Here is a 27,923-nt window from a genome sequence, read left to right as displayed (position 1 = left end):
TATGTTTCTCAGTTCGATCGTCATCAGGAGATGCCTGTATAATTTCCCTTTGCTATTTCTGCAGCTTTCTTTGTGAAATGGTTATGATAATCTAATGTTGGGTAATGATAAACACCCTCAAAATAATAACAATCCTTTCTCATCGCCTGTCATCTAGGTGATCTCTTTATTTACACAAAAAAGCTTAGCCTTTAGTACTTTCCGGGTTTTCATTGTTCAAACAATGTTATCGATGAGCTTCTTAGAAGTTAGTGAGTTCATCGGCACCATTTCGACTTTATCTTCGAATAAATGCTATAAATATAAGTCTTCTCCACTTCTACGAAATATTTTGCCATCAAACAGAAAAATGGTAATTTTTACTAGCTTCAGGAAAGATTACAAGAGACTACAGAATCTCGAAAGTTAATATATTTCACTGGGATTTTATCTGTTGACACTAAGACCCAGTTCTTTAAACAAAGTTCAGTCGTTGTTTGACAAAACTGCGTTCTAAGCCATCTTCAATTTAGCTGAACCTTTTATCTTGGTATATATATTTTTGTGAATAGTATCTAGAAGGTCGAGATCTAATAAAGGAAGGACATTTATTATGATTAATCTACCCTCTTACAAAGAACACCTGCTTTTCACTGCTCGCGTAAAAACACGGTTTGGGTTAGACCTTCTGTAAATAACCGGCCTTAAATTTTTGATGAAACATACAATTTATTATGGAATTTTTCGCTCAAAATTACGATTTCTTGTCTTTAACAAGACTTACTTTGAACGGCTCGTACGGCAATATCGTGTCAAAGTCATGCGCTTTATTTCATGCAATGAGGTTAAAAATTTGAAATTATTTTACCACCCGTAAGAGAAGAACTTAAAAGTCACTCCTTCACTACCCTTTCGGAATCAATTTTATCCTATACATGTACTTTCTTATTACGAAGATAGTAAAACGAGTAAGTAAAATCAAACTAGGGTCCCGTTTTTTGCCCTACTTTGCGTAGACGGCATTTTTTATGTCGATCAAATCATAGGTTGTTGTATTCAAAATAACTGCCGTCGCATGAAACTTACTTGTCCCAAGTATTGCCGTTAGTGATACCACTCTCTGTCCTTTAGCTGTGCATACACTTGGAAATAAAGTTTATCCACGGAAGCCGCGATTGAAATCATTGGTTGTTAATAAGATAAGGAATTTTTTTTGTATCAAGCCGACTGTAGTCAAACGCCTCCCTCAATTAAGATGAATACCATTCTCAAATTCGCACGATATCGTTGACGTGTAGATTCCATGATTTTGCTTTATCATGCGCAAAATGAGCCATGTTCATCCATGATGAGAATATCTAATCAGCTTTGTGCAGCGACTTCATTAAGCTTCTTACTTCTTCCTATTCAATGATATACCCGACAGGATGCGTTATCTAATAGCATCGTCACGTTACTTACTCGCTTGAAACAACTAAAAAAGAGTATAATGGAAGATCTAACCTCGTGGACAGCAAAGCGCTTGTCTGATTGTCTTCTTAACTGCTCTTCTTACTTCACTAATCTTCCAGCAGTAAAGAAACGGATTTAAAGTGGAGTTAAAATAAACCAGGGTACTCGCTATTCCAAGAGCGACGACTAAATGTGATGAATTTCCTTTTATATGAGCCATCACAATTCCCACTAAAATCACTGGCACATAACAAGCAAGTAACACTAACTGCACCCACAGTGCACTGTACACTGCCTTTTTGTATCGCGCCATGTTCAATGCATTTGGTTGGCTCGGCTGTTGTTGAACATGACTTTGTATCTGAGCGTGATGACGGCGAAGAGCACAGAAAATCTTAGCATATGAAGCAATCGAGATTAATAGGCAACATGAGATGACAATTCGACCAAACCAAGGCGCTATACGAGAATCTAACACGTTGCATAGAGTAGCGACAAAAGTTATAATACAAAGAGTAGCGACAATGATATATGTGCGCTTCAAAGTTACAATTTGTTTGTATCTCAGCCCCAAAAACAGGGCGAGAAGTCTGTCCACGCTCATGGCTGCCATTGTCAACAAAGACATAAGAGATAATCCATACCCTGAAATGGAGGCTGCTACCCATGCGAATCGACAAAGTCTCCACTCTTCGAAAACAACCGACATCCAAAGAGTAGCAGTGAGAGGCTGGCTTACAAGACCAACTAACAGATCACTTGTTGCCAGACAACGGTACAAGAGTTTGGACGGCGGATGGAGGGAAGACACCTTGTGAAGTGCAACGAAGATCAGAGAATTCCCAAGAAATGCTGTCAGGGAAAAGAAAATGATGATTGCTGACAGACGCACTGAGAATTGTTCAAATTCGCCAGCCAAAGATGAGGAACATACAAGTTCTTCAAATGTGTTCACTTGCGTTCCATCTCCCATTGAATTTGCTGCCGCACTGAGAGCACCAGCTTTTTTTTTTTTTTTCAAAATAACCATATGAAAACTTTTTCAGTCGCGTGTAGTCGTTTGAAATGTTTGGAAATACAGTCATTTGTTTCCAAAAAATGGTGAACCATTTTTCTTAAAGCCTCACTTTTGCCTCAGCTATGATTTATCAAAACGCGATAAGAACAAAACATCCACGAATGTTAATATTTTATGGCGCGATGGACAATCCTTCGTTACTCAGACGAGCAAGGGCTGTCAATTTCTTCACAAGAGTCACATTAAATATAACTCTTTGTAAACTTCTTTGCAACGGGTAATTCTGTCACGTTATTCCATCGATAAATTCTAGAAGTTCCCTCCAAAGATGAAATAGTTTTTTTTTACAGCGACTTTTCCTTCTAATTATCTTTGTTAAATAGGAGAGGCAGGATGTTTGTCGCCTAGCAGTGTTAAACGTCACAACTACACCACATGTATATTCAACTTGTTAGGTTCAATCTTTGAATGACTTTGCGCTAAGAGGTAAAATTAAAATAAAATATTGTCCTTTTGTTTTCATCCCACAGTTTTAGGCAAAAACCAGCCTTACTTAGGAAAAGTGACGTTGATAGCTGCATAAATGAGTGAGTGTTGTTTAAGTTATGATCAGCTTCTGGAAACCAAATTTGAATGGGAAGGCGAAACGTCAATCAGTTGGAGACAACTTGAATGCTGACTATGGACTTCCAACATAAAAGCAGGGGCAAATTAAAAATGATTTAGTTTCTCGACACCACTGTCGTTCACTGAGTTCAAAAGCTCATGACAACAAGAGGACTCTGTAAGAACCGTTTCCAGTCAATTTCATTTCACATATGCACTGCTGAGAAGAGAGTAAATCTTTGATGTAATCCTCCTCCAAAAGATGGGGTGCATAACATTTCGTTTAAACAGCACACGCCGAGCGACGATGACTGAAACTTCCTTCCATAAACACATAAAAACTTCCTCATCAGCGTTTGCTAATTCAAAGTGCGGAAGCAAATTGTCTGTTGTGCCAAAAGGTTGATTTCCTTTTTCCGGAGCCTGTGACGAGCCTCTTGTATGAAACAGCAGTGAGAGGCAAATAGAGAGACATCTGTGGTATCATTTTTTCATAGGCGAAAAAGAATCCTTTTTCAGCTGATCGACCGTTGGAACCTGTGGGGTGCCTCACGGATAAAATAGCAATAAAAGGAAAAAATAGAGACATCTGTTATATCAGTATTTTTTAATCAAAATGCGATAAACAATCCCTCAGATTCAAGCTTCTTTTTAATACATAAATTAATTTACATTTTAATTGTTTGATGCATTCGGAGATGTCACGAATCCAATTTTTTCTTAGATCATTCAAAGTTGCCAGCTTGATCTTCGTAATTTCAGTTTGTCGAGACTGATGATGATTGAAGTATTGATTTCACATAGATGATATGGACACTTGATTAGCTCCCTATCGATGAAAGTTCATTGAGAAAAGAGACCAAAATAGGAACAAATTAGCTTTACGAGTCAAACGTACAGACAGACATCTTTGATATTATTAGTATTTCACAATTATTTTAAACTCCGTCTTCTCAGGTAGAATTTCATCCTTAGCTGAGCCGAGAAGATGGAGTCTTACGTTTAATCTCGGAAATTAGGGGCTTTAAAAAAAAGAATTCATTAAGAAAAGGAAATTGTTTATTTTTAAATAAACAATTTCCTGTATGGTGTATGGATTTTTTAAATCCATACACCCACTAACACAGTGTTTGTTTTATTATATCATTATCGATGACATTTTCAAACATTCATAGGCAATGTGGATATTTTTCTAAAGACAAAACAAATTCAAGTTTACAACTTTTTATAATATGGTCAAGAGATATGCCAGGAGATGCTGTGATGGAGAGGAAAATGTACACCGCAAAGAAGGGAATAGCTGGTTGATGCAACTCATCTACCAAAGAGGTGGATAAAGCCATGTTTCAAACCTAGAGTTCGCCTGCGTTACACCCCCTATATAATTTGTTGTAGCCATGTGGTTCAATATACGGTCGTTTCCTTTTCCCTCAAGTTACCTGTGATTACAACGGGAGATATTTCGTATCAACAGCACCTGGACGGTCATGACCACTTAAACCCCTTCTTTCTTAATGCCCGGCCACACGCAAGCAACATTTCTACGCAACATCTTTCAACATTGCTGGATCGTGTTGTGTGATGTTGTGAAGGAGCTTGCCAAACGCGCGCAACATCTTGCAACATCCAAAAATGTTGCAACAAAACTTTGACCATTTTTAAACTTGATCCAATACCATCCAAGATGCATGTTGCAACATTTTGCTACAGGATGGCCAAACGCGTGAAACACATCGTGCGCAATAATGTTGCAAGATGTTGTGTGTGTTTGACCGGGCATTTGAAATGTTTTTAATAAAGACTTCCTCACTAGCGTTTATTCATGGAGAAACTTGAACAGGAAATTAAATCATCTAATTAAGCTTTTTGCCAAACCTGCTTGTGCAAAGATCTTCACCGGTGGTATCAATATACTTAATGACCAGGCGGGAGGTCAAGATTGCCGGATATTGGCCGAGTTCTTTTTTTAGCGATTTTATAGACCGAACCGAAGTCGGTGCCCACAGAGACGCAAAAAAAAACAAAAAAAAAACTATTATCCAGGCATCTTAGCCGAACAAGCTTGTTCAATGAATGATTTATGATATAGGAAACAACCCACATGCCTCAAAAAACTGAATGAAATAATTAAGAATCAAATATTTCTTCCCTACTCATACTTTCTCCCTTTTTTCGGCTTCCGCAAATCAATTTCAAGTAAGCGATCGAACATCGAAAGAGGAACTGAAAGATAATAGCCGTTTTCTGAAAAGAAGATTTTAACTGAGATTTAATCTGGGACATTTTTGCTTCTTGAAAGCGAGAGAAAATATCTATGCAAAAAAAACTATTCTCAAACATCTCGTTACTTAAATACACAACTGTTTCGTTTTTCCTACCGGTTATTTGTAATTGTATGTAACGAGAGATCTTTTTGTGTTTACAGCACCTGCCAGGCGCCATGATCACGTTAACCTCACATTCTTAATAGCATTTACATAAAAAGTTTTTTCAGTAACGTGCTCTCATTTACAATCCCAGTACTCGATTCTTCTTCTGTCACAAGAGAAACCAATTTCTTCCCACAGTTGCACTAAATACAACTCTTAATCAATTTCTTTGTATCGGGAAATTCTTTCATATGTTATTCCGTCGATATACTCTCAAAGTTCCTTTTATAAATACAAAATTTTATGTCACAGGACCATAATAGAAATATTGCCTTTTGCGTGAAAATTTTCCTGCAAATTATCTTCGATAATAAGTGAGGCGGGATGTTTTTCCAGATTCTTATATATTCCTTTCCGAAGAAAGATCCGACGAGCGTTTAGTATCCCAAGGATGATCTAGCTCCACGGACATCAAAGTGCTTGTCTGATTGTCTGCTTCACTGCTTGTCTTACTTCTCTAATCTTCCAGCAGTAAATAAATGGATTTAATGTAGAGTTAAATTGAACTAAGCCTACTGCTATTTCCCAGTAAACAACTAAGTGCGATGGATATATGCTACTAGGGCTGATAAAAATTTCCATTATAACAAATGGTAAATAACAAACAACTAATGCAATCTGCACCCACAGTGCACTGTATAGTGCTTTTCTGTACTTCACCATGTTCAATGCATTTGGTTGGCTCGGCTGTTGTTGAACATGATGTTGTACTTCAGCCTGATGACGACTGAGAGTACGAAAAATCTTTGTGTTCGAGATGATTGAGATTAGCAGAAGAAGTAATGTGCTTAGTGTGCTTACATGGCCAAGCCATAAGGTTATACGGTAATTTGAAATATACCACAGCCCAAAAAAACTTGAGGTAACCCAAAAGGTAGCTACAATGAGATATGTGCGTTTCAAAGTTACAATTTGTTCGTATCTCAGCCCCAACAACAGGGCGAGAAGTCTGTCCACGCTTATGGCTGTCATCGTTGACAAAGACACTCCACATAATGTATAGCCTAGTATGAAGGCGGCGTCGCTTGCGTACCGACAAAGACTCCAGTTTTCTTGAACCACGAGCATCCAATAAGTAGCCATGATAGGCTGGCTAAAAATACCAACCAACAGGTCAGTCGTTGCCAGACAACGATACAAGAGTTTGGACGGCGCATGGAGGGCAGATTCCTTGTGAAGGGCAACAAGGATAAGATAATTCCCAAGAAATGTTGTGATGGAGAGGAGAATGTAAACTGCAGCTGAGAAATAGATTGACTGTGGTTGTAATCCACCAACCACAGAAGGAGAGCACCGAAAATCTATAAATGCTTTCGTCTGTGTTCGATCTTCGGTCAGATTTGTTTCCGGCATCATTCTACAGTCGTTACGTTTTTTTCCTTCAGGTTACGTGTGATTGGAACATGAAATGTTGCGTCTTGAGAGCACCTGCCCAGCCTTGAAATCACTTAAACTGCGTTGATCACTTAAACTTTGCTGTTTTCACAATAATCATATGAAAACTTTTTCAGTAGCGTTTTTTGTCCAAAAAAAATGGTGAACCATTTTTCTTAAAGCCTTCTTTTACCTCAGCTATGATTTATCAAAACGAGGTGAGAACAAAACATCCACGAATGTTAATATTTTATGGCGCAATGGACAATCCTTCGTCAACAATGTCATGCACTGCAAATTGTTATTTTGTTAGATATCCTTGATTTTATATTTCCCATCAGGGTGTCAGGATTTTTAATTAAAAAGAGATCTCGAGTCAATATTTAGTTCTACCTTGGTGACATGTTTCTCAGATCGATCGCCATCAGGAGATGCCTGTATAGTTCTCCTTTGTAATTTCTGCACCTTTCTTCGTAAAATGGTTATGATAATCTGGTGTTTGGCGATGATAAAAACCCTCAAAATAATAACAATTCTTTCTCATCGCCTGTGTTCTGTATGATCTCTTCATTTGCACGAAAAGACTTAGCCTTTAATCACTTCCGGGTTTTCATTGATTCAAATAAGTTTCATACAAGTCAGGAAGTCCATCGGCACCATTTCGACTATATCTTCAAACAAATGTTATAAATATAAGTCTTCTCCACTTTTACGAAATATTTTGCCATCAAACAAAAAAAAAATGCTGGTTAATATTGAAGAGATTTCTTCAAGAATAAAGTGTATGAAAGTTTTACTAGCCTCAGGAAAGACTACAGGAGACTACAACATTTCGAAAGTTGATATTTCACTAGGCTTTTATCTTTTGACACTTAGGGCCAGTTGTTTAAACAAAGTTTAGTCGTTCTTTGACAAAACTGCGTTCTGAGCCATCTTCAATTTAGATGAACCTTTTATCCGAGCATATATTTTTGTGAACAGTATATCAAAAGAGAGCCGAAAGCTTATAGAGGAAATATATGTTATTCACCAGACGGGAGGTCCGTATTGGGAAAAACTGTGCCTGGTCTTGGATACCTCTATAGACACAAGACGGAGGGCACAGTTTTTCCAAATACGGACCGACCTTGGCTGGTGAATAACATTTTTATTTTTTTCTAAAACCTAACAAATGGTTGCGAAAAGAACCTGAATGATAAAGGGCTGTAATTACGGCAAGATTCTCCGTAAACGGAACAATTTATGAGCGAGTAGATCGTAGAGAAAACAAGGGCAATGCAAATGAAAGAGAAAGGTTTCATCAAAACATGTTTATTTGCGTAATGATATTAAAAGGTGTTTTTAAACGCTTCCAGGAAAACTTCGAAACATTTTTGAAAAGTATTTGTCACGAACTGACACCTGTCAATTTAAGAGCGCGTAGGGACAAATCACATGCGCATTTTTTAACAAACAACAGTTCTGATTGTCAGCGTGGCAAACAAATTTAAGCTTAATGACTCTGCAATGATGAAATCTTCAATGAAAAAAGTCAAAGGATCCGAAGGAAAGTATTTTCCGAAGACAGTGGATTAAGTTCAGTTAACTAATTAAAATCGGAATCATCGCTAATGATGATTCTTCTTTTCTTGGACTTCGTGGACTTTGGGCTTTTTCCTTTTTCACGAGCAATGTCGAACGTGAAGGTGTAGCCTTTAATTTTCCCGATGCAAGCAAGCGCCTGAGAAAACTTCTAATTTACTGACATCTTTGGGAAGATTCGCCGGCAAAGTGGTGTTCTCGTAGACGCTTACTGTCGATGTCTGAATACTTTCTTGGCCGGAGCGGCTTAAAATTAAGGACATTTCCGCTGATGGTCGGCGGACGATGCTTTGTAAGAATCGAGGCTCTTCAAATTTCTGTGCCCGCTTAATTGAGCGACGTAATTTAAGGAAACCTCTGCATCCATCAGGCGAGATATACAAGTTTCTCGAACAGTGTGATTGGTAAAATTTCCCTGCAAGCCTGCTGATTGCGCAGCTGTTTTCATCAGCTTACAAATCTCGTTCTTGCCGAGTGGTGCCCTCATGTACCAGATGTTGCTGCCAGGTCGTCGCCGATAATTTATAGCCTAGTAAAACGGGCTGTCAGCGCTATTCATTTCTTCTGGACGGTGTCGCTTGAATTCCTTGTAATAGAAAACTGGACAACGTTCGTTGTTTATTGCCTGCGCGGTTGGATTAGATGCTCGTGTATCACCATTGCCGCGGCGGGTCTTGGATCCTCTTTCTGATTTCCAAATCAGAAATTCCTTGCCTGTTCCGCTGTCTGTTTGAAGAACAATGTCGCCCCATTTTAGTTTCCTGCTTTCGTCTCGGGCACGGAATCCAAAGTGCAGTGCCAATAACCACCAAACTGTGCGTTGGAGGGCTTCAGGGTTTTCAGCGCCGAATCTACCGGTGCGAAACAACAAATCTTCTTCGGCGTTGGATAGTTCTTTTGCAGCGTGAGGGCGATTTCCTTTCGCTTCTTCAAAAACCAGCTGTTTCTTTTTAGAGAGAAGAACTTCCCTGGACTTAAGGAATTCTCAGTCTTTGAGAATGTTCAGTTTGGAGTTCTTGTCGTTTAGATATCGTTGCAGGCTTCTTTGAAATGATTGTAGCGTTACCGGCTCATACGATCCGCCATCTTTCTTTCTTATCACTATCAGGAACTGACATATCAAGATGTTGAGCTCGTCTGCCGGTATTTCTTCAATTTTTCTGGCCTCGCCCACCTTAAGAAAGAATCTTTTCCAAACTTGTAGGTCGTATTCTGTTTTTTTCACCGTGTTTTTTTTGCACACTCGCCATCGTAACCTGAGCCTTCTGTTAGTTTTCTTTCCGTTGCGAACCGATATTTTCTTTGTCACTGAACTTTTCTACCTCATCAGGGTAATAAAACTCGCTCTCACTGTGGTCTGAGTCCAAGACGAAATTAATATTTGCCGTAAAAAGTGAAAAGTTTATACGATAAGTATCAATTTGGTAAATAAAAAGTCACAACGACGCAATTGATGTAATCTCATCACGCAAAGAATCGGATACCGCCCGCTGTGAGCGGACCGGATGGGGAGAATACTGCCCGCTCTCGGAACCAATCAGATTGCAAGATTTGTAGAATACCGCCCGCTCATGACCTGAGAAAAAAACTAGAACATTTATTTTACTAAATCAACCCTCTTGTAGAAAACACCCGAGGTTCACTGCTTCAGTAAATCCGTGGTTTGGGTTAGACCTCGGGTCTTAAAGTTTTGATGAAACATACAATTTATATTGCTGCAACACTTTTCAGTATTTACAGTAAGTTTCCTTCTTACTAATCAGTTAGTTTCATTTAACAAATAGAGAAATCTTGACTGTGCTCTGTTCTGTTATAAAGCACGCAGGAAGCGGTTAGAGCACGAAAGAAGTGTAGGGAGAAACACGAGACGTAGTCGAGTGTTTCCCTCTACACTTCTTTTGTGCTCTAGCTGCTTCCTGCGAGCTTTATAACAGAACAGAGCACGGTCAAGGCTTCTCTATTTGTTTTATAATAAAGAATCCGTTAAATTTGCCGAGCAAACTCCCAAGCATTACTTTCAATTTTCAAAACAAACTTTATTTCTAAAGCGAACAACAGTGTTGTCAGCATGCTCTTTTCTTCCATAAAGCACGCTACAATAAGCGAATCAGAATCCCTGTTAGAATGGTTCAAACAATCTGATTGGCTGTACAAGACGAAAGCTGTCAAAAGTGTCAAACCATCAAAGTTCACAATCTGCGATAGTTTATACACTAAAATAGTTCGGCAGGTCGAATTTCACACTTTCGCCTGAAGTTTTTAAGTCTTTAATACAGAATCTTGAGGTGAAATGTTCAGTGAACTTCAGCCGAATTGTGGCTCATAAAAACACGCGGGTTTTTTTCACATGAAAAGCTAGAAAACAAACTGTTTTCAAGTAGAAAAGAAACTGTTTTTATCTATCTAGTATAAAATCTATTGGTAACGAATGAGGAACGAAGAATAAAAAAACATGGAAGTCATCAAGAAATCAAGAATAATCTCGCCGAAGACCTTCCTGTATACCAAGGAGTTATACCACTGGATTTGACATGTGTTAGTAAGCTACTTTCACATGTAACATGACATCCAGTTAGGATCAGCATACTGTTTCCCCTATTTCTCCATTTTAAACGATTCCAATCCTAATAGTGGTATGATATTTTTTATAAAAAAGTCAGTGTTAACTCGAGACTCTTCATTCATTTTTTTTTTTAAGGAAATGAAACGCAACAAACCAGAGATGGCAAGTATTTAAAACACTTACCGTTTAAACACTTTCTTCCCAATGACGCTCTTAATGGGCTCAATAAGCTCCCAAAATTCTCTTAAAATACATTTTTGTTCGCGTAACAGCGGAATGTCTCTGATTCTCGAAGTCGGTGTTGCCGCAGCAACTGAGACTTCTATTTTGATTCTGTTATTTGCGACGCAAAACAACCCATGGCATTTACAGTTTGACTTTTAAACCTAAAATGAAGATGTGTAGACACTAGCTGAATAGATTAATGAATCCAGCTGTTTTCCCTTAAGAAAGCTTTCATACGCTGTCATGATGGGTGATGTTTAAAAACTCTGACGTTATCTGTGCAAAACGTATGTCTTTATGTCGACCAACATCTTGACTTGTTGCACACACTAACTGAAAAGGGAAAAATTCCGAATTTCAGCTCGAAAAAACTGCCATTTGGTCGAGAAAGAACAGATAAGCCCTGTCTCCACCAAAAGCCTTGATACTAGACTGAGTGATTCGTGCATGAGTGACCAGTTAAGATTCTGAGTTGTTACCCTGATATGTCTCGAGCCTAAAACTGTCGCCGAATAGTCTCCCTTGGCGATTGGGCCTCTATGATGAGGTATTTTGAAATGTTCTTACTCTTATTAAATTGCAGATGTCGTTGGACTAACCATCAGATATTGATGGGAAACCGCTAATTTTCAAGCACAATTAAAGCTAGTTCTATAAGTATAGACAATGAGCAGTTATACGCCATACTTGTGTAATTGGAAGAATTCATTTCGCGACCTTCAAACCACTAATTTTCTAATATTTTTGCGGTACTTTCATAATTTATCCATTACAATTTCGTGCAAATGTAAAACGTAGACTAAAGCTGGCTCGATATGTCTTTATGGGGCATCCGGTGAAAACGCGTGAACCATTATATTGGTGCGGAAGAATTATACTTCTTTAGTTATTTCGACATCTCTCAACGCACGAATTAAGGCGAATTTATTCATTCTATAAGTTGTGGAGTCCGAAATTAAGAGCGTCCCATCTACTAGAAAATATTGCGCTGTGGAACATTTGCGCTAAAATGGAACTTGATACCTGTTCAAGACAAAGGGATTTTTCATAACATCTTTTCTTCGAATAGTCAAATGATGATTTGAACCCTTCTAGACAAGTAAAAGTAATCCTTCGTTCTTAACGAAGTGATTTGTGACAGTTATATTGTTGTGTGTAATTTTGAAGTGATCCTTAAGTGACATACTCCAGTACATGACGAGATATAACCTCTCTCTGTTAGATTAAATTTGTATTCTTCCTTGATGTGACATAATGATAAATGACGTCACAAACTTGGGCTCCGGGCTTCTGCAGTGATCATGATGCTGACGAATAATGCAATGAGCGTATGTCTGTGACGAGAAAATTTTGCAGGGATTTTATTCTACGCATTAGCGTTAGTTCATGTCTTGTGTGAGCAAATTATTTTGATTTGATTCTATGGAATTATCTGCTGAGAACTTAGCGATTAGCGATTTCTTGCTCAACCCGACAGAAAATTTACGAAAGGAAGAAAACCATGGAGAACAATTCTCAAACTAAATTTTCACGCCACTCATTGATGTCTAAAAATGTAAAAGGGAAAAAGAGCTCAAAAGAAACTTAGGAAAGAAAGCAGGCCAGGGGCAAGCTCCAGAGCTGCCAAAAAAGGTGAGAATCTGAACGGTAATTAGAAACGACAACATAAAACATTAAACCTAAACTATCATAACTTACAAATCAATTCTTTTTTACTTATTCAGCAACACGCTTAGAAAGAGAATTGAGAGGTAATTATTTTTGCACCATAAAGAGAGTCTTGAAACCCCCACGGACTACTGCTATAGGAGTCTGTACAATGTCAGTCTAACTTACCTGAGGTTGGTATATGCTTATTGCCCGTCTCATGAGAAAATTATGGACAGAGAGAGGAAATCAGGACGTTGGCTAGATATATCGATTACAATTCAGTTATTTTTAGTTTGAAGTGGAAAGCATTGTGGTTTCCTAATATAGTTTCTTCATTGGCAAAGTCTGACATTAAAAGAGCCAATCTCCTCGCCGTTTACCAATACATCAATTATATTCACAGGCGACTACAGCTCCCTGAAAGAGGACGGACGTTTTCCGAAACGAATGCGATGCGTGGCATGTGCAACCAAAAAAAAAAAGAAACCATCATGACAACCGTTAAAGACTGAAAATTATGAGTAACACTGTCTTACTATTTTCTGTTGAAGTCTCTAATTCACGCAAATCTAATAAAAGGACTGTTAAAGAGCTGTGAAAGGAACTAGTCAAATTCAGACTCAAATGTTTACCATATGTTACAGTATTAGGTCATGTATGGCATCACGTTCAGAGACGTCACGCGACGCAACCAACTCTATATTTTAACTGTTTCTCGTCGAGGAGCAGTATTATAAATTTAAGCCGTATATCCCTCGGAAGCTGAACTGGCCAGGGTTCCCTTTCGTAGATGAAAAATCTCAAAAGGTTAAACTGGAAAACACTTTACCTTAAAAAACGTTTTTAGGTTGAAATCTTAACGTCAGTAGTTGTCAGCGACATCCGGTGACAACAGCCTTTTACGTTCCTGACGACTTTTCTAACAAGCAGCATTTAACATCAATGCCATTCGAGAAATATTTTGATAATTCAGAAATTCTTAAAAAAATTATTAAATTGAAGAATTTTAATAGCTTTTACATTAAAAAAATTTGGAAAACTGCGACAGTCAGATATGAATTACAAATTTTTAGAGTTCTTCTTGAAAAGTGTTCTCAGGTTTTTAGACGAGAATTCGATGGCACCCTTCTAACTAAGCCTTAGTCAACCACTGTATCTCTACGGGAAAGGAACTTTTATGTTTTACGCTCGAAACACAAACCCTCTGAAGAAATCAATTAAGATCTTTAGATAAATGCTTCTAATTTTTCTCGGTGAATTTTAGGGTAACACACTCTTGGTGGACCTTTTCACGCATATATTAGTTTCTATAATTTGACCATCTTGGTGATGTGAAGGGAAGATCTTGTCGTTAATGACTCAGCAGTTTTATACTACTCATTTTTTTTTTCGCTATTTTCTGTTCACCTTGAGAATCTACTAAATAACCTTGGCGTTACCTTGGAGTGATGTCACCTTGGAGTGACGTTTTCCTCGTTTTCCTTACAAGCAGAAAAATACAAACGAGACAGGAAATTGCTGCTGATTTTCCAATTCTGAATAGCGAGTCGCTCCTACTGCTATTTTTTAGTTTCATAAACTTGCGTTAAGTTCGTTTTAAATACACGGTGAAACGACGCCGTCGGCAAAGTATTTCCGGTAATAAGTTAGCTTATTGATAAGAACATATTCTGCCTGTAGCTTTAATTAGCAGTTTACATTCTTCAGCTTATTTCAAAAAAATTCCGTAGTTTCTAAGCTTTCGTAGGCGAAAAGACATCTGATCAACTCCCAGCTGGTTTGTTTGGACAAAACGTTGCATTGGATATAATGAGGCACACCAAGGTATTGTCAGGGAAGTTATAGTAGCTGGAATATTCTTTACTGCTAGAGTAACAATTCAACTTTTTTGGCTCATTTGAATACTTGCTGTCTTATTGTAGACGAAGGGCAAATATACCTAGTAACTGACAGGAAATATAACAACTTTTTTTTATTTTTTTCACGAGTAGACCTCACGTTCTCACAAAAAATGAAAAGATCAGTTGCTTGTTTCTGTTATATCACCCTGGTCTTTTGCATGCTCTTGACCTGAATTGACCTTAGTTTTTTTCCAAATCAATAGCATACACGTAAACATCCTATAATTAAGTTAACGTATACGTGCGAATCTGAAAACGCACATGAACCTTTTCCAGTGCTGGATATTCATCTGACGGTCCCTTTCGGCGTATGAATAAAAAGCAGTTACACAAAACAACCTCAAATATTAAACTATTATTATACTATATAAACTATACTATACAGTTATATAAACGACAAGTTTTCCTTAGTGCTCATTATTTGCTTAACTGAAAACAATCCTGGGTTTATTCGCGTGGTAGCAGTTGAAGCATATCCTTATGAATAATCAAATGTGTTCAATCGCAATGCATTTCATCGGCAAGTGTAAAATGTGACAGTGCAGTCTGATCGGGTGAGTGTCGTAAGTTGATGATGTTCAGCAAAGTGATTGTTGACATCACGTTTCCTCTTCGTCCTCATGTGTTCACACAGTCTTGTTGCCAGGTTTCTGCCAGTCTCTCCGGTGTAGAAAGCTTGGCAGTCGGAGCAATTGATCTAATAAACCGCTCCCTGTCAAAGAACAACTACAACGCCGACTTCATCCGACGAAACATTCACCCACCTATTGCAACTACCGAAACAAACCACAACGCAACTCCTACGACTACAGCGACCATACCGTACATAAAGGGCATGTATGAGAACATCTTGGGCATCCTAAAACCCTTCAATATCCACGTCACCCACAAACTCATCACCACACTACGTCAGTTAACAACAAACATGAAAGACAAAGACGAACCGAAGAACAGACAGAGCAGTTTATACGAAGCACATTATAGACTGGGACTCTGCAAAATGCCTAACCTGCAGTATTAACTACTTTCAAAGACCAACTCTGAAAAGCTGGTTTGCGTGCGCAGACCAGACTCCCCTCAACAGGTGTTAACCACTACTGGCACCATGCAAACGACTCATTGACGACGTCAACACTAAAAATGAAACGAACAGAACGACCGAACTTTACTAACGGATGAAATCAGATCAATCACGACCGACTTACGCTACTTGAGTCTTACAGCCAATAACATCACGGCAAAACTGATCAATCAGCTTATACGAACCGGACTTAGAACATTCGACTGACAATGCAACAACCATTCAGTTGACTCTGATGACGACTTCCACTCAGTTTGTCGAAACGTCAGTCACCACCACCGAAAGGAGTCCTTCTCAAGACTACAAGTACTCGGACGATCAGATTACACTGTCGTATGTTACCCCCAGGCTAAAACCATTTACTGTAAAAGTGTAAAATAGCCGACGACATTCTACTAGGACTACTAAGCGGAGTACCTTTTGATTACGCGTCATGCGCCAAAACCAGATTAGTAGCAACAGCCAATCAGAACCCAGATTAAAAAACAAACAAGCTACCAAAAGCGCGGGAAAAACGTTAATAACCATGACACCGGTATCGCAGAGGTCATGAGTTCAATTCCCGTACAGGCGTGAATTTTTTTCAGGCCTTATTTTCACTACTGCTTAAGTAGTGTACATTATTGCTAGGATCACTTTCATATTCAAACCATGACACTGTTGGTTTAAGCCTTCCGTCTGATTGGTTGAGGGGGTAGCACGAATTCTATGAACCAATCAAGGAGCGAAGTAAATAAAGCCAATGAAACTATGAATTACTTTCATAGCTAACTTGCAAATTGCTTCAAAGCTATAAAGTTGGGATTGAAACCCAAACAAGAACCATGAAAAGAGCACCGTTACAGTGAGCTTCAATTCGATAACATTTCTGCTCCAAGAAACGAAATTTTCAAAAATCGGACACTATGACGTTTTTACCTAAGGTTAGTGCTTTCTCACGTGACTTCGTCGGTGCGCATGATGAAGAGGCAGAATCACGTGATTTTACCCCTATGAGGGAGATGCGATGGCGTAATGGTTAGTGCGCTGGACTCCGGGTCAAGAGGTCTGGGTTCGAAACCTGGCCAGGTCATTGTGTAGTGTTCTTGGTTTGTAGGTCGGGATTAAGAAATAATAGTAAAATAATAAAGTAAGATGAGATCGTAGCTCTTCTGAGTCACTATGACTTGAGGTGGCAAAAGTCATCTGTTTGTGCTTATGTCATTACTTTATGGAAGATATTCTTCTATTGTTGCCAGGTTGAAAATATTTTTTTGAAAAGTAAAGCAATAGTTTTCTAAATTCAAAATCGTTCCCATATATCTTAATTTTTAGTTCACTATGTCCGACATTTGTAAGGATACTTCAAGGAATGGCAAAAAACTCCACAGTGGTCCCTCTCCTGCTTCCTGGCCCTGCTCCTCCCCCTCAGTGGCCTGCAGGCGGAAGTAACTGGTATGGTTGAGACGAATGTCCTTGATAATCAACTGCAAACAGGACAAGTGGAGATGCCCACTCTTGTAGGTGCGGTAAAAGACAGTGGTGTCGTCGATGTTACACTCGAGGAAGGTGAACAGCAACAAGAAACCATTTCCAGGGAAGGTGAACAAATTAGTAAACACGAGATCGTTAAGGTGTTTTGCCATCGTGGTAGCCAGACGAGACTGCGTTAACAGTCTATCTCTAAGGACACAGAAAGTTTGAATTCACATTTCTAATTCAAAGTGAGTAGAAAACGAGCGCAAATGTTTTAAACTCATTTTACAAAGCTATTGTTCATTGAACTGAGCAACGCTGACAGTCTCCTTCATAGGGGAAAGCAGTTTAAAACTTTAGCATGGTGGCTACGCATACTCTTTTCTGGGAACTAGAAAGTAACGCAAGGGAAGACTTTTTTGTTGATTGATGTACGTCTTCGCTAAACATTTTTTGGGGCTCATGTCATATTAATTAATGTTCGCCTCTCCTTTTCAGATTTTCGTTACCAACGCATATATGCCACCGTCAAAGGATTCTTTACAAAACGATTTAATCTAGTAGAGTATCTCTGTCTAATCCGAAGAACTAGTGATAATTCTATCGCTCCAAAAGACTTAAACCCCTTAACTCCCAAGATCTGATTGTTAATTCTCCTCTCTCGCTGCTATACATTTCATTTTAACGAGCTGTTCAATCATTTGATTTATGCATACGGTATTTCATTTTTGTCAAACGCTTAAACGTTAATTCATATGATCAAATTTCTTTCAAACAAAGAACACTAATCAAGAAGAAAACGGCTTTGAATGGAACATGAACTCGATAGACTGGAAAAACGTAAAATAACAAAAAAATTGTAAAAACAATAAAAATAAAGTATAACTAATCAGATCGTATGAAAGTGAGAGTCATGTGAAGCGCTCGAGAAGTATTTTAGTAATGTTAAGGTATGTGTATACGAAGTATGCTGAGTTTTTGGGAGATTTCTACTCCAAGCGCAGTCTATTAAGTATATTTTGGTTGCTTTTGGCCTCGCACCGGCGGCAGGCATTGTAATCAACACGCCGGGCTGGTGAGCGCTCTGAAGCGGAACAATCAGTGTCCACAAATATGGCGTTTGTGACCGTGTGGTTTTTAGAGAAGCCTGGAACTGAATTTAACGCCTGTTGAAAACTGCCTCAGAGCGGTCCTGGAGTTAGTCCGAAGGCGCCAAAACTCAAATGTGCTGAAAGTACACAGTTTTCCCGTCATTTTGATACTAAATATGCCATGGTTTCTTCGATGTTCGCTTAGCAAGAGACAGTAGAGAAAATAGTAAAAGAAAAGGTAAGGTTTATTTGTCGTTTCTATCGTATTTTTGGCTAGGATAGTTTTTTAAGTTTCTCTACTTATCCGAGAATTTGTGCTACGAACCGAAACTTCAAAGCCTTGACAAAAGCTCTATGATTTTTGTTTTCCTAATTTTGCCTTCTTTCCTTAGTTTTTTATGAGTTAATTTCTAGGATGCCGCACACAAAGAACACGCGCTTTAACTTGGCTCAATTCATGAAAGATCGCAAGGTTGCAAGGGAGAAAGCTGTTGATGAAAATCGCAAGCTATCGGCAGAGTACAAAAAAGTCCAGCGAGCCCAAGAAAAGGTGAGATAAATTTGTCCAGTATTAATGTTTTGGGAAGATTTTTATTTTCAATATCAGAGAATATTGTAACAAAGGATTATAGGAAAGTGGTGGAGTTCCATGTGTAGGGAGGCTTGAATTTCAATTTTGACAAGGTAAAGAAATTCAATTTTATAATAATTGCTTTCAGTTGGCCACAGTCAGGGAACACTTCAAAGACATAACAAATGAATTAGAAAATATTCCTGTGAGTATACTCTTGATTCTTTATTGTGGTTGTTTTACCAGTACCAGTAAGTATGCAGCAAAAAACTGCTGGGCGCAACCTCCAACTAAGTCTGTAGGTTTGCATTGATTAGTGGTTGGATGAGGTTTAATTTTATGCCAAATTTTATTAATAATGTGAACAGAAAAATATTCAATTTTGTAAAAATAAAAAAAAATATTTTGCAAGTTCAATTTCGGTGAACTAACCACTTAACACAGAGCCAGTGCCAGAATGACAGCCATGGTCAGGCTTCTATGCCGGTACCTATGCAAGAAACCTGAGCGAGTGCCTGTGTTCATTTGGTCAGTAAAGACTGTCATAAATGACAGTGTCTCTAAATTGTAAACATCAACATATTGAATGTAAGATTTGGCTAAATATCTATTTTGTTATCATCCAACCACATCTAATTTAAATAATTGTGTTACTACCCAGTGTCTAATTTAGCAATATTTTAGTCACAGGGACAGGTATCTCAGGCACGAACAAGAAGCCCTACTGCACTTGTCAATGGAAAATCAACACTGGCACCAAGGACCGCAAGAAAAAGGAGGCATGAAACCATTGAAGCTGCTGCCAAAATTCATGGGAGCTCAAATGAACATTCCTCAGCCTGTTTCGAGGGAATGTTTGACACTCTGCAAAAGAGATGCCAGTTAAATAAGTTAACAAAATATGTGACAGAGAACAAGCAGTTGACCAATAGAATAGTTTGTAAAGAGTATAAGAAGAGTGTGTTAGAATTTGAAAAGTCAGATGACAACATTGTTCGAAGTATTGCAACATATTATGCAAGTGGTGTAATGGGGAAACGAAAGTACAAAAGTGTAAGACTGGTGCTTTCAATGAAATCAAATGAAGGCAAACCAGGGAAAAGAACAAGTATTTCAATTTGTAAAGGCTGTAAGGTTCCAAAGCTTCTAACTTATAGTAACCTTGTAGAACAGTTAAAAAAGATTGACATTGGGACTGTTCATGAAATTGACCCAGACTATCTAGAGGGCTTAGAAACTGAAAACCAAGTCAATGGTGCATATAGAGACTTGAGACAATACCTCCCAATGCTTGCCAAATTTTATCTTTCTCAGAACAGAAAAGAAAGTCTGAAAGGCTTTGCAGAATCAACAGGCACTTTTCAAATTGCTCTTGGTGGCGACGGATGCCCATTTGGCAAAAATGAGAGCGCGTGTTCTTTCTTAGTCAGTTTCCTCAATGTTGGAAGAAGGGTGGCATCAAGTTATGATAACTTTCTAATTTTTGGTACCAACTGTGATGAAAGCTCTCCTGTTACAAAGAAATATGTGAGGTCATTATTACCTCAAATTGCAGAGTTAGAAAGAGCTGAATATGAATTTGAAGGCATGAAATATAGGTTTAAGCTGGAGGAATTGCCAAATGACATGAAGATGCTTGCCATGTTGGCAGGTGAATTAACTATTAGTGCTAAGTATTTCTCACCCTTTGCTAATGTTTCATTAGCTGATTGTAGGGATGTCAAGGGTACATTTGGAACTGAAAGTTCAAACAAGTGGAAGCCATGGAGTTACAAGCAAAGAGTAAATGTTGTCAACAAGGTTGAAGCATTTAAGAAAAGAGTAGCACTAGAAAAAATTTCTGAAAAGACAAAGAGATCTAAAATTACTGATTACATTGCCAAGCAAAGTAGTAGACAGGAATTTTTGCCTCTCTTAGGTTCTTATATTGACAAAGCTCATGTGGAACCCCTTCATCTAAAGAACAATGCTTGGCAGTACTTCTTTAAAGCAGTTTTGACAGAAGCTATAAGAAAATCTAAGCTGCCAGCTGATTGTAAAAAGTTTTCAGAGGTTCCAGCTGATAGCCCTTTTGCACAAGTAATTACAGCTTTACAAACAGAAGTAAAAGCCAGGCGCCTTGCAAACAAGACCAAACAATGGTTTAATGAAACTCAAGGGTCTGGAGCTGATTTGCATTATAGATTTACTGGAAAAGATTCCCGCTGTTTTTGTCATAACTTCATGAGACTAATCAAGTGGCTAAGGTGTGAAAAAGACTCCAGTAAAGAACGTCAAACAGTTCTTGCTTTAGCTTATTTAGCTGTGAGGCTAAGGGACTGTGTTTCTCTCTTTAGTAGATTTGAGATAACATCAGACCACATTGATCAGCTTTCTATTGCCTGTCATGAGTATTTTAAAGTAAATTCATTGTTGTTGCCAAGTTCTGTAAATCCTACTGTCTGGACATTAGCTCACATTGTCGCGGCTCATTGTCGTCAAGTGCTTGAAAAGTATGGCCAGGGGTTGGGGTTGGTAACCATGGAAGGACGAGAAGCGAAGCATATTTTTCTTAAAAAATTAGGTGAAAATACAACATATAAAAACAGATGGGTTGAAATATTTAGACATGAATATGTGATGCTGATTTGGCTACCTCAGCAAGGTTTTCAGCAGCCAGAAGCTGCATGCAAAAATGTAGCCTACATCCCAGAGAGGGTATTCAATGATCCATCTTATTGCTATTGTGGTCTGTTAAAGGCATGTCCTGAGGATGCTAAGTGCTGTGTCTGTGGAGACCCAATCATGAAATTTATTGAGCAAAGTGTAATCCTTTAAATCCTTTACTCTGCTTAATAAGGAATTCTCGGACTGAGTCTCTGCTTAGCTCAGATAACTGGGCAAAATCTCGAATCAGTCTGTTCTCTCTGTTATAGTAGATTATATCTGTGTGTTTTTCTTCGTTGTGCACAACACCATAAGCGGAACGGGCCTTTTTAACCATCTGTAAAATTAAGGAAAATATTTCCGAGGACATCGCCCTTTTAAACTCTACAGTCCAAGCGCTTCGGGCCTTCATTCTTGGACTGAGGCGCCTATGGAGCATCTTAAGCCACATCTTCACTTCTCCTTCCAGGAGTGCTGTCGCTGGAATTTGTGACATTTTAGCTCGTTTCAAAGAGCTTTGGCCCACACGGTTTTTTTCAAAAATTGAAGTGAGAGCTGTTTTTACTTCTTCTTCAAACAAAAAGAAATTATCGACTTCATCACGTAAAGGACGAAGAGCCACAATAGCATTCAAAATGCTATTTTCAGCCGCCATTTTGAAAACTGCTTTGTACTTTTATTCGCATTTCCGCTGTACAATCTCAAACAACAGCGGGCGACAAAGTGCCACTTCACGGCACGCGCCAGCCCGGCGTGCAACAACGTATGAATAACTGGGTTTAGTTTCTAAGGAAATTGTGGTGCCGCGTCGATGAGGGGTACAACGAGATAATTTGGTTTTATAATCCAACTGCACAAGGTAGAGTTCACATAATGCGAATATATGTATATACCACATGTATACAGTTGGTTATTTTGTACTGTAAAGAAACCTGTTTAACCGGTCGGCTACGCACGCTGCGCTTCTCTATCCACTTTTTCCCGCCTTATGAGAAATGAGCAGAAAGACATGGCGAATAAACAGCAGTTGGATCATAAATAACCTACTAGACTATTCATTGGTTTGTAGTATTGCCTTGTACTTTCACTCCTTGTTTGAATTTGACGAGCCTGTGGGGAAAGTCAAAATACGGGACAACTCATAAAAATATTCAGGTATGCCACCGCCAGATAAAGAAAATCCGAAAAAATCACCATGAATCTTATTTCGCAAGATGATCATCTCGCAGCTGGAGTTTGGGCTGCCTGTGGTGTGAGTTCAGACAAGGTGAAGTAACCCGATATTTTCCTCCGTTTGAAGGTCATGCTCTTTTTCTGTTACAAAAATGAAAACATTAGGTACACAAAGTGTCCCATCTCAACCCGCCCATGCTACGTTTACCTATGTTCTTATAGATGATGTCATGGATCAGGGGGCTGTGCACAAAGAATAACATTAACCAGAAATCTTGGGCTCATTTGATAAGTGTGATGGTTTGTGGTCTTCGCGAGAGCCTCGTTGATTAAGGTCGAGATTTATCGGGACATGAAAGTTTCGCATTTCATTTTTTGTATTATTTTTAAGTCAAACGTGTTTTTACGGCTCCTTTACGCGCAACGAACACGCCTAACAACTCACGTTCCATCACGTACCATAAAAACAACGTCCAAAGTCCATTAGAATATACCCAATCATTGCACTACGTGAACATTAGGCCATTTTTCACGCGCTTGAATTGTATTCCATCTACCAAATTCGCATCTACGCGCGCCCGTGTATTATTAACTATTTATGGCTCATTTCCTCGGGAAAGTTCACAATGTGTCATCCACTTTTGGTTTTCCTGAGAATGTCACGCAATGGTAAAAACATCATTATGGTCGTGAAACAAAAAGTGAGTCATTTGCATCCTTTTGGTGGCAGCGAGAAGTTTTTAACGCTCGCCATCCCCAGCTCGAAGCGTTGCTTCTAGGTTATCGCGAGCTAAATTTAAGAGGAATAAAATCAAATATTCCTACGTCGTGAGACCACTAGGAAAAGAGTACCCTCTCGACACCGTTCGTGTTATAAGTCACCTTCTGAAGAACTCATCAAAATATCTTCGGTCTTGCAAAATTTTACAAATTTAACAGGTTCTTAAGGACGAATTCAACGCTCCATCGCTGACGAAACGTCGTTTTAAGGTAAGCTCTGAAATAATTAATTAGACCAGGTGGATTTTTGTCTCACCCACTCGCAGTGTTCCATCAATAACATTGCCAGTTTGTATCAACAAAGAAAAACCTATTACATCGTAAAATATAGACAATCCGGTATGAGGCGTGGGGTCTTGGTTTCATATAGGTCTTTCAGCAAAGTGAGCCGGCAACAACACACTAGACCATATGATCGCAGACAAGAGCAAGTTATGAAAATGTTATCGATCTAAAGTGCTGTGTCCCTGCTTACTCTATTTTTTTAAGAAGAATATTTAGTGAGAACCGAGACAACTGAGTGTTACGAGATAATCTGAAGCTTTTTTCCTTTTTATTTTGATTATAAACTACCGTCTACGTGTTACATCCTGTTCGCATTATAGAAATTGAAAGAGGAAGCAGTTGTCACAAACACACGTTTCGAGGAGAAGATGTAAAACGTTCCTTGCTTATTAAATGATACAAAACTTGGCAGGTATTTTCAGTCAGAGAAAAATTTAAGGCGACAAATCAAAATACGAATTCTTTAACACATCATTTGACTTCTTTTGAAAAAATGTAGGTTATATTAAGAACACAGCGTAACTGAATATTTATCAGCACACCTGTAGAAAATGAAAATAAGCTGAAATGCAGCTCACACATAGATTTTGGAATAAATGATCGTCTTCTTTGCTCTTTTTTTTTTTGTCCTACATAAATTAACGAGTGAACCACATGCTTCTCGTTCTTGTTCGTCATAACTCGAGTCGGAAATTAAGCGAAAATTTGAATGAGATTGCCTAATTGCATTTGCTCGTTCCACATAAAATCATGAGTGCTACCCGTTGGTGATTTTCATTGAAGGCATTCTGGGTGGCGAATATTTATCTATAAGTTTAGTTTGGAATGACAGAAAGAAATAGATCCTGAGCGATCTTCGCAGGAAAATTTTGAAGATCCGTAAAGATCTTGGAAAGAAAATAAAAGACCCCTGAAGATCTTGACTAGAAAATGAAAGATCCTTGAAGATTTTGAACATTTATTTTTTGTCCCACACATTTCTTTATAATTGTTTCTTGGCCAAGGCCAGGAGAGGTCAAGTATGATCGATACCTCGCATTTCTGGTAATGGAAAACTACCTTGTTGTCTCAAATAGAGTGAATTAATACTTAGAAACGAAATTACCATCAGAAAAGCAAGAAGAAGGAGGCAGTAGGGGAGGGGGTGTGCAGATTTTTGGGATATGTATATTTCTTTTTATTTTGCTTCCCTGACCTAGTCTACTGATTACAAATTTTATTTCGCCAATTAAATTCCATTTTGCCAAATTAAACTTCGCTTCATCGCGTGTCATTTCCTTGTAAACAATCTGCATTTAATCACGTATTCTAATCGCAATGTCCAACCCCACTGGAAAAAATTCACACTAACTGCTACCGAAAGTGAACTTTTAACGCACTTCTTCCGTGTTTTGACTTTTTCTACGAATAAACTCGGCTTCTAACTACCTTGAACTTAATCCAATCGCGTGTTTATTCCTTGTAAACAACCTGCATTTTAAAAAGTATTTCACACACAGTGGGAAAAGGCCAGATAGGCAACAACCAATCAAGGAGTCCTCTCTCAAATATTATCCTTTTGTCTTCTGAAATGTATCTTCATTGGTCGAGATCGCAATCTATCTTTGGTTAGAGTCTATTGGAGATACAACAGAGTTTCAGTTTGATTTTCGTAGTAGAATGACATGGAATTATATTTTTCAGGCATCTAACTGTAGACAAATAATTTTGATTTTCTCTCTGGTAGAGGAACGGCAGTAAGCGTGGTCTCTTTCGCAACTATTATTTGGTCTCATCACGCTATGCGCTCTCTCTCCGTCGGGGAATAGATGGCGTTGTGTGACGAGACCAAACAACTACTGCGAAGGAGAAAACAGTAAGCGTGGCACCGATCCATTTTATTTTTGCTTAGAAGTATTTAGACAATAGAGAAAATAGACCGCAAGATACCTGTATGAGTTAAGCTAAATTACCTTCTTTCTCTCGTTCTCTTTTGGTGAAGTAATGCAACATTTTCGATCTTTTATAAAGTTATGCTCTTTTTCTGTTACAAAAATAAAAACATTAGGTACACAAAGTGTCCCATCTCATCCCACCCGGTCAAAAAATAGCTCTTGCATGCTACGCATGCCTATGTTTTTACTTGGAAGCCAGAAAATTCCCAATAAACTAGTTTAGTGCAAGTGACATTAATGCATGAGTATCACCTTGCTTTCGTGAGCTGTACTGAGAAATATTTGCACTATGACATTTCTATACTGCCGTAACCTTGGGCCAATATTCCCTAGTAAAGACTCGTGCTGGAATGGTTAGTAAGAAGTTAGTACTGGCTTTCGAAAATGTGATCTACACTGTACATGTATCTAAGGCTATTTTGAATTCCAGAACAATTGATTTCCTTGTGCCTCTACATTTCTTGAAATTTTTTGTACGTGAAGACAGCCAGCAAGGATTTTATGATATTTGAAAAACAACTAGTCTGGATTATCAGGATAATTAAAGTTAGCATCAAAGACAAATCAATTCCGAGCACAAAACAGAGTAAACATGAAATGATTGCAAAAACAATTAGTTTAATATACATACACTGGTAAACCACAAACATCAGCACCTGTACCAAATTGAAATCCATATCAACATACATCAGCATGCATTAGTGTATATATTTCATTGTTTTTCCTGTCAAAAGTGTCCAGTTGAACTAACAGCCAGCTGCACACATATGGATGTCGGTTCAACTGGAGGAAATTGAATAAAAAACTTACACATTTTGTAAGTTTTGACCAGTAATCCCTATTTAAAAATCAGCTAAGAGAATTTTACTTTGGTTTTGCAAAAGTTGTTTCTTATGAAAAAGAATTCACCATAAACTCTCCCCTCTTGAGGAGACATGGTGGCCTTATGAATAGTGAGGTGGAGTCAGGGTCAAGAGATCTGCATATGTAACCTGGCCAGGTCATGTGTTTTTGTGCAAAATAATTTACTCTCATAGTACCCCTCTCCACCCAGGAGTATAAATGGGTACCAGACATTAGTCAGGGGAACCTGATGAAATGACAGGAGGGAAGAGGGGGGGGGGGTAACCATGGGGTGGACTGTTATCATGTCCAGGGAGGAGTAGTAATACCTAGTCGCTTCATGTGAGGAATCCAGGATTATAAGCTCAGGGCCTGGATGGGCCACTGCTTAAATACAGACTTTACCTAACTACCTACTACAGCCTCTGGTTTAAATAATTTCAATTGCTTCTGTTACGAATTATACGAAGTGAAGTTTATATGAAATAATTCATATTTGTACTGCGGTTGTAGATGAAAGTGAAATATGATCATCGCAGTAAATTTTCCAATTTAAGCAATTGGAAAGAAGAAGCCTGAAAAAAAATCAGGGCTTCAACGGGATTCGAACCCGTGACCTCCGCGATACCGGTGCGATGCTCTACCAACTGAGCTATAAAGCCACACATTGGGAGCGAGGTCACTGCACGGGAAGATATGAACTCAATAAATTGACCTCGCTCCCAATGTGTGGCTTCATAGCTCAGTTGATAGAGCATCGCACCGGTATCGCGGAGGTCACGGGTTCGAATCCCGTTGAAGCCCTGATTTTTTTCAGGCTTCTTCTTTCCAATTGCTTAAATTGGAAAATTTACTGCGAATTATACGAACTTGCAACGTACAGATGATGATTTTTTGCCCAATTTATCTCAGTCAATTAGGACTGTCTTTTGTAAATCTTGAAATTTTCAAAAATCCAGACAGAGGCGGAGTTTTCTATACTAATGTCTGAGCACTTTGTAGGCTTCCCGCAATCTGGCGGGACGCGTAATTAAGTACACAGTGGTAAAGGGCCCTTCCGCAGTAGCTACAAGACGCTGACAAAACTTTTTTCTCTTGACCGAAAATCACATCAAAATTTGCCTTTGCTAAAGTTCAAGTGTGCTGCACGTATCAGCACCCCCCCGGGAACCCCTATATATAAGAGGGCGAGGATACGCGCCGGAATTTCGAAAACGACCCCCATAAAATTGTAAAAGGTACCTGAGTCTTATCCGTGTGGGAGTGGCAACAACAGATATCTACCC

The 27,923-nt window shown here is 38.6% G+C and overlaps 2 protein-coding genes and 1 pseudogene across 4 annotated transcripts; 1 reads left to right on the top strand and 2 right to left on the bottom strand.

Annotated features, from left to right (window-relative positions):
• Positions 1 to 151: 151 nt before the first annotated feature.
• Positions 152 to 3,307, bottom strand: LOC149038118 (melanocyte-stimulating hormone receptor-like). Its single transcript, XM_089187165.1, has one exon. It carries the CDS (start codon positions 2,459 to 2,461, stop codon positions 1,478 to 1,480), a length of 984 nt encoding a protein of 327 aa, XP_089043291.1. The 5' UTR covers positions 2,462 to 3,307; the 3' UTR covers positions 152 to 1,477.
• A 5,172-nt stretch (positions 3,308 to 8,479) lies between these two features.
• On the bottom strand, positions 8,480 to 13,096 carry LOC149038117 (uncharacterized protein KIAA1958-like; annotated as a pseudogene).
• Positions 13,097 to 18,372: 5,276 nt separating this feature from the next.
• LOC113672284 (uncharacterized) lies at positions 18,373 to 22,284 on the top strand. 3 transcript variants are annotated; one of them, XM_089187153.1, is made up of 4 exons: positions 18,373 to 18,643; positions 18,798 to 18,955; positions 19,125 to 19,181; positions 19,661 to 22,284. In XM_089187153.1, the coding sequence occupies exons 2-4, from the start codon at positions 18,821 to 18,823 to the stop codon at positions 21,791 to 21,793; spliced, it is 2,325 nt and encodes a 774-aa protein (XP_089043279.1). In that variant the 5' UTR covers positions 18,373 to 18,643; positions 18,798 to 18,820; the 3' UTR covers positions 21,794 to 22,284. The 3 variants fall into 3 exon arrangements, with proteins under 3 accessions (XP_089043279.1, XP_089043278.1, XP_089043280.1); XM_089187152.1 differs by having other exon boundaries at positions 18,373 to 18,955; XM_089187154.1 differs by lacking the exon at positions 19,125 to 19,181 and having other exon boundaries at positions 18,373 to 18,955.
• Positions 22,285 to 27,923: the final 5,639 nt, after the last annotated feature.

Source organism: Pocillopora damicornis, chromosome 11, assembly GCF_964200805.1.
Source record: "Pocillopora damicornis chromosome 11, jaPocDami1.2, whole genome shotgun sequence".
NCBI lineage: Eukaryota > Metazoa > Cnidaria > Anthozoa > Scleractinia > Pocilloporidae > Pocillopora > Pocillopora damicornis.
Note: the sequence above shows the minus strand (reverse complement) of the source record. Positions and strands in the feature narration are given on the sequence as shown.